The sequence below is a fragment of the Mytilus edulis genome, chromosome 1 (genome assembly GCF_963676685.1).
Source record: "Mytilus edulis chromosome 1, xbMytEdul2.2, whole genome shotgun sequence".
Taxonomy (NCBI): Eukaryota; Metazoa; Mollusca; class Bivalvia; order Mytilida; family Mytilidae; genus Mytilus; species Mytilus edulis.
In genome coordinates, this window is record NC_092344.1 from 81,520,613 (window position 1) to 81,531,176 (window position 10,564).

The following is a 10,564-nucleotide window of genomic DNA, read 5'->3' on the forward strand; positions in this document are numbered from 1 at the left end:
GAACTTTTTGTAAAAAATAAACACTAGCACATCATAGAAAAGCAAGTGAGTAATCTATGTTTCAAATCTTAGAACAAAAAATTCTGTATTAAAGGCTGTGGATTTTCTGTAAAAATCTTGGTTTATTTGCCACAAAGTACTCTTTTTCTATTAAATGTAATGAAGCAGTAAATAATAATGCTTTGCATCAAGTTTCCCCTTGGTATATGTTCAAAATGGCCTATCTCTATTATTCATTATATCTGTAGTTTTGATTCAATTGAAGTTTGAAAAGTTCGTACAAAAATGGCTACAGAAGGGGTCATAAACCTTAAGCTTTCTCCACAACCATGACTTTTCCTATATACTAGTAACATGAATTTACTCTGCTGTTATTGCCTATCGCAATATCCTAAAGCACCGTCCCTTGGTGTCTCCTGTAGATGAACAAATTTTTCATCTTTATTGACAGTAATTTAAGTTTGTTCAATATTGTAATAATTTATTTTTTTATTTTTGCACTGCTGGACATAGAAATAATGATGGTATCAGAAACATAATATAGAAGAGAGAAAAAAAATACTCAAATGTACTTTTATTGTATTTTAGTTATTATGCTTTTTTCATTTGTCTTTTATAATATCTGTCAAGTCAAGTTCTATACTGTGCAATGTCGTTACTATCATAATTGTAAATGGAAATGCTCCCTGTGGGATCATAATTGGAATAATAAAATATTTGATTTTATTTGATATGGCGGACCTCTACGAAGACACCTTCGCACTGCAAGGTAGATTGTATCGCAATCTTCATTAACGGAAGTGAAAAGCCGAAAAGGGAGGTTATTCTACATGTAAACAACAACACGTTGACAGACAGAATGTTCGTTTAAATATATCACTGCTTACCTACTTTTTCACAGAGAAAACAACTAACCTGTCATGGCAGCTCCTTTGATAACACAGGTTTGATATTTCTTAACATCATTATATCGTCATAAATTATTTTTGTACCATATGGTTGAAAGTTTTAGTTTTCACAGATTACGTAAAATAACAAATTATTTAAAACTGGTATACCTAGTCCAAATTAGGTAAAACAACAAATTATAAACTTATAACTAGTCCAAATAATTATGATATCAAAACATAATTATATTAGAATAGCCTTACATGATGTCATAATTATTTGGACTTACTTATACCATAAACAGATAAAGGGTGAGGATTCAGAACAAATTTTGAGTCTTAAAAATGTAACAGAGTTGGCTTTAAATTTAAAGATTCTATTATGGTAAGGGATCCTTTTTTATATAAATGTCCTTGTGTTTAACTAGTCCTATGTAATAAGATTTTGAAGGTTCATATCATTTGCATTCACCGTTTTTATCGGATATTGTTATGCCCCACCTACGATAGTACAGGGGCATTATGGTTTCTGGTCTGTGGGTCTGTTCGTCTGTCTGTTTGTTCATCCCACTTCAGGTTAAAGTTTTTGGTCAAGGTAGTTATTGATGAAGTTGAAGTCCAATCAACTTGAAACTTAGTTCACATGTTCCCTATGATATGATCTTTCTACTTTTAATGCCAAATTAGAGTTTTTACCCCAATTTCACAATCCACTGAACATAGAAATTGATAGTGCGAGTTTGGCATCCCTGTACTTAGGACACATTCTTGTTTTTACTATATTGATATGTTGAACGCCAAGGTCCACATTAAGTAAAAAGAAAAAAAATAACTAGATTAAAAATATTGAATGCATATGCATATGAACCTTTGGAGTCTTATATTATAGGATTTCCCGCATAAGAAGGAAAACAGATAAGACCCATTTTTTAACTGTTAAGTAAACAGTATATAAAGTTTATTATCCACATCTCCTTATTTTTATAAAATTAAGCAGAAAGGACTTGTTTTTATAGTGGGTCAAATAAGGTGTTTACTCTCAATGGCAGTCACTATCTTATATGAAATAAGGTAGTTTACTGTTGATGGCGATCACTATCCTATATATAAAAAGTCTTACCAACTAAACACTCCCCTGTGATTAACCATGGGCTATCTCCTTTTTTTCTTTTTTTCTTTTAGATATTAATGTTTTGCAAACAAAAACATGTGCTTTCCTTACGTAGCCTTTCCCATCATATTTAACACCTATCTATCAGCATATCTTAAGCATTTCATTGAGGTTCTCTATCTTGATCCAAACTGAGGAAAAAGCCATTCCCACAGTAGCTCTGTATTTATTTTTGTTTATTTTTTAGTTTTTCCCACCAATGAAAAATGATTTGATTTTACGGGCAGCAAAAGGAGAGAAAACAGAACGTGTTCCAGTATGGTTAATGAGACAAGCAGGCCGTTATCTTCCAGGTATTCAATCCCTTCATACTACATTTACATTCATAACTACATTTGTACTAAAGGTATATAGAATTAAATTGCAATTTTCCAGATTTAATTGTTTTTTAACACCATTCAATTCAAGCCTTCATGCGGTGATCCAAAGCATTGCACTGAAGTCCCAGCATGTGATCAATCTGGAATATATGTCTCATCCACTGGAATGGAATTGCCATTCTGAATTATGTGTATTCAGGGTTTTATAAACCTTGCTGGATATACATATTTGTTTTTTGATTCCTCTGTCTGTCTATCCACTTTTAAGAAAAGCATTTACCTCTATTTTAGCTCACTTGTTCCAAATGGCCCATGTCACGCCATGTAAGTCTTTCTCATCCCTTGGTCTCTGACTGTTATTTACCATCATTCATGAAGTGTTTTATAAATATTATCATCTTTGACTCCAATGGACATTTGTAACCATACTTGGTCACTATCACTCATAAATTATTTGGAATCAAATTGTAATTTAATTTTTATCCCTGTCTTTCAACTTACTTGCATTTTGTGATGTCTTAAAACACAAGCAGTTATTCAATTATCTGTGTCTGTGTAAATTTGGAAATATAAGTAAACTTAATATCAGTACATTTTCAGAAATTCAAATTTGCATGACTGTGTACTACACATGCAAAGTAACAGAGTTTGGAACATATGATATCTTCTCAATAATCTAGAACTGTTTAATCTTACATGTAGCTGTACTGATGTCAGTATGGTAAAAAGTATTTCTTTCTTTTTCAGAATACAACCAATTTAAGAAAGATAATTCTGTTTCATTTTTTGAGATGGTTAGGACACCTAGTATGGCCTGTGAAATCACTTTACAGGTAATTGAGAAATAAAAGACTTTAGGATATGATCACAAAAATATTGCAGTTATGATTAGAAATAATATTTTGTAAAGGGATGTCATGAAATCTTTTTGTAGATATATTTAATTGGATTCACTTTTGCAAGTGAATAAAAAAATGTTGGTTTTATGTCTATTAACATATTCAGTTTAGGATCCATCTTGAATTTCTCCATTTTTGATTACAGACAAAAGATATGGGAAAACTCATGACTGACTGAAAAACTATGGTTACTCCTTGAGAGAAAATGTAATGTTAACCTTGAACAGTACCTTTGATGGAGTTCTCATTCTTAATAACAGATAAATTTCATGAAAATTTTATTCTGGAATTGGACATTTTAGATGTAACTTGTTCAATCCTAACAAAAACAGAGGCAAATTTATCGGGGGCCAGGCCCTGTCCCTCTATTGTGGAAAAAAATTGGTTGAATATAAAGGAAATCACTAAAAGCATGACTAGAGCAGGCCCTATCTTAGGCATTCATTATTCATAATTTGTTATATTTTAACTCCTATAATAGCTTTTTTCTTTGAGCTCTTAGACTATTGTTTTCTCTTCTCTATTTTTTTACCTTTTATTTTCTATTCTATCCAGACTCTCATATTAATATTAATTTTATTGCAGCCATTGAAAAGATTTGACCTTGATGCAGCCATCATTTTCTCAGACATTCTGGTGATTCCTCAAGCCTTAGGAGTTGGCATAGAAATTGAAGACGGGAAGGTAAGAACATTAATTGGGTCTTTTTGTTCATTTTCATTTAGAATAACAATTCAATTCAATATTTTATTTATGTCTCACCTTATGTATAAAATTACACAATTCATTTATAAAAGAAACATTTTGTATACATAAGCCAATCTGTACAGATTTGTGAGAGATGATAATCAACTAAAACAATATTTATGTACATAAAAAATACTAAACCTGAATGATAAAATTATATAACAAAAGTATTAAATTATTATTTACAATATAAAACTTTTCAGAATAAAATTACAGGTTTTGGCACATAATCTTATAATATATTGATTGGACAATAAAAAAACATTTTCTGACAATCGATAAAACTATTAAAATGTTCATCAATTATAAGAGACTCAATAAAAAGAACTTGTCGAAGATCATTATAAACAGGACAATGTAAAATAATATGATATTCATTTTCAATAGCATTAAATCAATAAAAACAACATGTATAGAGATCAGATCAGGTATATATCAATGCAAGAGTGTTTCAAGAAAAATCGAAAAAAAAGAAAAACACATTGAAAGAGTAAAAAAAGTACTTTATAATTAGAAATTCAATGATTTATAATGACTGACATGTAGTAATTGTGTGCAGAAATCTATTTTATTTATATATTTTTCTTTTACTTTTTGTAATAAAAGTATTTTGAATAGATTAAATAATACGGTTTTGGATATTTAACATAGAATACTAAAAACTCTCACTGTCATGCTCTTCAACTTTGTATTTGTTTGGTTTATAACTATTTCGATATGAGCGTCACTGATGAGTCTATGTAGACGAAACGCGCGTCTGGCGTACTAAATTATAATCCTGGTACCTTTGATAACTATTTACACCACTGGGTCGATGCCTCTGCTGGTGGACGTTTCGTCCCCGAGGGTATCACCAGCCCAGTAGTCAGCACTTCGGTGTTGACATGAATATCAATTATGTGGTCATGTTTATAAATTTCCTGTTTACAAAACTTTTAATTTTTCGAAAAACTAAGGATTTCTTATCCCAGGCATAGATTACCTTAGCCGTATTTGGCACAACTTTTTGGAATTTTGGATCCTCAATGCTCTTCAACTTTGTATTTGTTTGGTTTATAACTATTTCGATATGAGCGTCACTGATGAGTCTATGTAGACGAAACGCGCGTCTGGCGTACTAAATTATAATCCTGGTACCTTTGATAACTATCAATACATTAATTAAAAGTTTTTTCTTTTTTTCTTTCAGGGTATGATATTTGATTTTCTACTTAACACCCCAGAAGATCTGAACAAACTTAACACAGTAGTAGATGTAACACAAGAGTTACATTATGTGATGGATGCTATCACTCTTACAAGACAGACACTTGAAGGGAAAGTCCCTTTAATTGGTTTTGCTGGTGCTCCTGTAAGTACTTAACTTAATAAGATAGAATAATATTTAGTTTGGTTTTGGGGGAATGGAAAAGGGGGTAATTAATCAGTATTGTTATTTTCATGCTTTACTGAGGCCACAAAATGAATTTCTAATGAAAGCATGTTTTATTTATTTTTTAGGTGCAAGTCTTGATACAAAATTGAATATAAAGAACACTCTAGACAAAGGTTTTTTTTAACAAGGTTCATAAATTAACATCCATAAGTGAAAGGACAACTAAGAAATAAATAATAATTTGAAGTAATGATAGTGAGGCCCCTCATGGGGGGGTCCTAGTAATCACATAATCACCATTTTTTTGCCAATATAATCACATAATCATTTAATATTTGCTTATCTTTAGTAATCAAATAATCATAAACTAAAAATACAGTCCTAGGTAATCAAATAATCATGAAATATTTGGCTTAATAATCAAATAATCATTAAAAAAACGGCCAAGTAATCACATAATCAAAAACCCCATGAGGGCCCTCGATAGTGTTATCTATAGTTCTTTGGATAAAAGTTTTTCCTGAAAGAAGCAAATATGTAGGAAAGAAAGAACTTGGTTTCTTTTCCCTTGCAGCTTTGCTTAATTGTTATCTCCTATTATTAAATTATAATTAAGTCATAATTTATATTATTTTGCAATAGATGAAAGTAAATCTTCTACTGACTTGTTATGAGCAAACTTAAAACTAAAAAGTTAACAACTCAAAAGTATCAAAGTCTGTAGTTCAAAGAAACAAGAGTCTTTAAACAGCATACTGCCAATATAACATACATAATTAACAAGTTTAATTTTAGTTTTTAACTATGTAAAATCATCATTCTAATCTGTTGCTGGTGACGTGAAACACTGGAATGTGCATTGTACTTAGAGATGAGAAAGACAAATAAGAATAGAATTATTTCTTATGTACTTGATTACATATTGTTACCATATTATATAGATATAATGTCTTCATGATAAAATAATCAAGTGTTTAATATTATTTGCTAGTGGACTATAATGAAGTTCATGATAGAAGGTGGTTCATCATCTCCATTACCCAAAGCTAGGAGATGGCTGGTTCAGTATCCTGATGCTAGTCGACAACTCTTACAACTCTTAACATCTAAAACTGTGGATTATCTGGTAGCTCAAGTCAAAGCTGGTGCTCAAGTAAGTATTTGTATTGTACTTGTATTTTAAAAGTACATTTTTGTATCTATGATATTTGTTTATGGTGCATACTGTATGAAAAGTTTATGATTTAAAAAAAAAAGAGAAATGAAGAATATTTATATTGAGGGGACATAATATAAAACATTAAACTTGCAATACAAACTATTAAGGATTTATTACAAAGACAGCTATCCCATTTAAAAACCAATAGATCCATTCTTAGAGAAGGGGGAAAATTGTAGCTTGTATGTAGTTATTAACAAAATTGTGACTTTTTAATATTTTTTTTATTAGTTATTACAAGTGTTTGATAGCTGTGCCGGAGAGTTAGGACCATATCAGTTTAATAAGTTTGCCCTTCCATATCTCAGAGAAATTGCTTATTGTGTTAGGGAAAAGTTAAATGATCAGCACATTGAACTGGTTCCAATGGTAAGTAAATAAGAATTATCTCCCATGTGAAAGTAATATTTATCTAGTTCATTTTATAAAAGGAGTTTTCTCCCATTGGTATGGATAAGAAATAATGTATAAAAGGCTCAACCACATATAATTATTCCTGTGGCTATCTCATGTTTAAATTTAATTCTGTATTCTAATATGACGTGCTTCTTTAGCTTTGTAAAGAAACCATACTTTATTATCCAATAAAATTAGTTTGCACATGCGTATATTGACTACGGCAGAAAAATGAATTTCGTCAAATTGGTATGCATTTAATGTATTTCCTTAAATTAAAACACTTTCAAACAATAAAATGATACACATTTTGTTACTAATACTTTTACAATGGCAACAATGTGTTACAATTCGTAATTGACATATTTGACCTAGATACCACAACGTTCATGTTGGCTGTTCTAATTTCAAAACCCCTCCCTCTGAAAAACACGTTTCATATCTCCCGTTAAAAAGGCATGTCATTGTATTGTATATAATAATTTCATTGAAACATATGTTCCGACGATAAAATATAAAATAAAGTATAGGTTATTATTACTGTTGTACTGAAATGACAAAATTGTTTCATATTTCTGATAAAATGGATTGACCCTAGCAGGGAATCGAACCCCATTCTCCTATAAAAAAAAATAGGCGTAATTACCAATATACCACCAAGGTTTCCAATCCATTTTACAAATGCAACAAGATTGTCGCCCAGTATTAGTTTCAATCATCATTTAATACAACATTTGAAATCGTCAGAGGCACAAAGGCGTGCCCTTTGGCTTTGATCAACTTTACAAGGTGTAGCCACCGCAAGTATAAATGGATCTCTGTCAAAGGGCCCCTCCTGCCAAGTCTCCAATGTCAGCACAACTTTATCAAGGAATCCTCTATCAGATATGAACATATTTACCAATGCTACAATATTAACCGGCGGAATATTTACGATTAATTTAGTAAATAAAGACCTACCCGATTCTCCTTGTGCGTCCACCGCCATTGACAACTGCCTTGAAAATACACCTTATCGCTATTCCCGGCTGACCCGTCCGCTTGAACTTTTGACGTCAACAACAATCACTTTTCCATTGTGGCGTCAGACATTTTGTTTTATGACGTCAAAATTTTACGGGAACCTGTGTGATTTCCAGCAATGGCGGACAAATAGCGATAAGGTGTATGTGCGTGTCAGAAATTGACCTCAAAGGAAAAGACTGTTTTAATATAACTTTTCTGTTATATTGTGACACAAATATTGTTTTAGTTAATAAATTAATTTGTTCATTTCTGTTTCAATTTTGAATTTTAGAAATACAACTTTGCGAAATTAAACTGGTTTGAACTAGTTGGATAAAAATCGACAGGAAGGTTGATGGAAGAGCCAAAACAAATACGGTGCACTTATACACAGCGAACATAGAAATTACCGTAATTGTCCTAATCAGAATCGAAATAATTGATGCCAGCTATACTTTATTGTAGTTTTAACATGGGTAGGCATTATATTCGTGTTATTTTAGCCCTCGCTATCGCTCTGGCAAAAATAATCACGAATATAATGCCTACCCATGTTAAAACTACAATAAAGTATAGCTGGCATCAATTATTTCTTAAACATGTTGAAGTTGTGAACCTGTTGTTATGGAATTGTTTGAAATTTGTATCTACATATACAGAATTTGGGAACTTGGTTATTTTCAAGCAAAATTTATGACCTTTATGTAATTGTAACTACAATATACCTTGTCAACATTCCACATTGATAAGTAAGAAATACATGTATTATAAAACAACCCATCAAGACTTAAATCATATTATTCATTTTCAATATGTTTCATTATAGACTGTGTTTGCAAAGGATGCACATTTTGCTCTTGAAGACTTGTCTAAATGTGGTTATGATGTAGTGAGTATAGACTGGACCATCAAGCCTGCACATGCAAGGTATGTTTTTAATTTTGACTAAAAAGAAAATATTTCACAAAACTTCAGAACAAAAGAGGATTTTATGGATCACATAACAAGTTATAAAGTTTTCTCATAACATAAATGGATGTTACATTGTTAAATAGGAAATTTCTTCAAAGTAAAATTTCTGTAAAAATATGAAAAAACAAAAAACAAGATAAAAAAAAGCAAATGTGCTATCTTAATTATTGATGGGTGTTATGTGGTTAGTTTTGATAATTCATTATTTAATTAGAATCAGTTTCAGTTTCACGCTGATACTATTAAAAAAAAGAAAGAATTATTTTAGAAATGATATATAAATGCTTAAATTTGAGAAAAATGTTAAATGATACAAAATATTTGATTATGTGTATAAGTTAAGTATAGCCTGTCTCATTACAGATTAGTTTTACCCACTTTTATACTTGTACTGATTGAAAGTAATTAATATGATATCTTTGTATGTATGCTTTTTCTAGGCGAATGATTGGTTCAAGAATAACAGTTCAAGGGAACTTGGACCCAAGTATGATGTATGCTTCTCCGGTAAATACAAATTGAATTTTATAATTTCTGTCTATATTATATTTATACAATGATGAGCTTAAAACTGATTTTTTGAATCTGCAACTTCTAACTTCTTCCCAACTATTTTGAGCTAGGAAGTTTTAGCATCTGTGAGTTGCTCTGAACTGAATTGTGGCTTAACATTTACAGGCAATACTTTTTATGCCTTGGCATCACATGTTAGGGATCACTTCTACCTTCTTGCATTGTCATCATTGTCTTTGCAACCTTTGATTTCTTAATCTGAAAATCCCTAAATACTTTAGCAAGGTACTAATGTAAATAAATTGAACTAAAAAAAGATTAAATTGAACTTAAGTAATGTTTAGTTATTGTAATGATATTTGTGAATTTTATCTCCAGTAGAATAATGTCTGATAAATTTCTAGATTTTTACCAGTAACTTTTTTTCATTTACAGGATGATTTGAAGCATGAAGTGAAAACTATGGTAGAAAAGTTTGGTACACAGCGTTATATTGCTAACTTAGGACATGGAGTACATAAAGATATCAACTTTGAAAATGTTAAAACTTTTGTTGACGCTGTTCACATGTATTCAGAGGAAATTAATGCTACTTTATAAAAAAATTCTGATAGTCATTTATTTGTTGTTGTCATATACTTAGACTAAATAACATATGATTTTTACTGTATGATAATAGAATAACATTAAAGTAAATTCCATATTTTTCTAATTGGTGCTTAGCAGGCTGATATGAAAAATTTATCAGTCAACTTTTCACTCTTTGAACTTCTATTTGGGAACCACGTAAAAGGATCACTATATGAATTTGTTATTTTTCTCCATTGTTGAAGCATATGATAAAAAGATCATAACATGTCATTTTTCATATCGCATGTATTATCAGTCCTCGAGCCATGCAGCTCTTGGGCTGATATTGAACCTAGGGTTGATAATACATGCGATATGAAAAATGCCATGTAATAATCTGATATTATTGGCTGCCTGTTGTATACTTATCATTAAACCCAATGTCCATCAGTAACAACCCAGTGAAATTTCAACCATTTGAAAAATTGTA

General features: G+C 30.7%; 1 protein-coding gene across 1 annotated transcript; it reads left to right on the forward strand.

Annotated features, from left to right (window-relative positions):
- Nucleotides 1-781: 781 nt before the first annotated feature.
- Nucleotides 782-10,121, forward strand: LOC139491833 (uroporphyrinogen decarboxylase-like). Its single transcript, XM_071279724.1, has 10 exons — nucleotides 782-944; nucleotides 2,246-2,351; nucleotides 3,126-3,211; nucleotides 3,863-3,961; nucleotides 5,214-5,375; nucleotides 6,391-6,552; nucleotides 6,850-6,987; nucleotides 8,846-8,946; nucleotides 9,432-9,498; nucleotides 9,940-10,121. The coding sequence occupies exons 1-10, from the start codon at nucleotides 921-923 to the stop codon at nucleotides 10,102-10,104; spliced, it is 1,110 nt and encodes a 369-aa protein (XP_071135825.1). The 5' UTR covers nucleotides 782-920; the 3' UTR covers nucleotides 10,105-10,121.
- The last annotated feature ends 443 nt before the right edge of the window (nucleotides 10,122-10,564 follow it).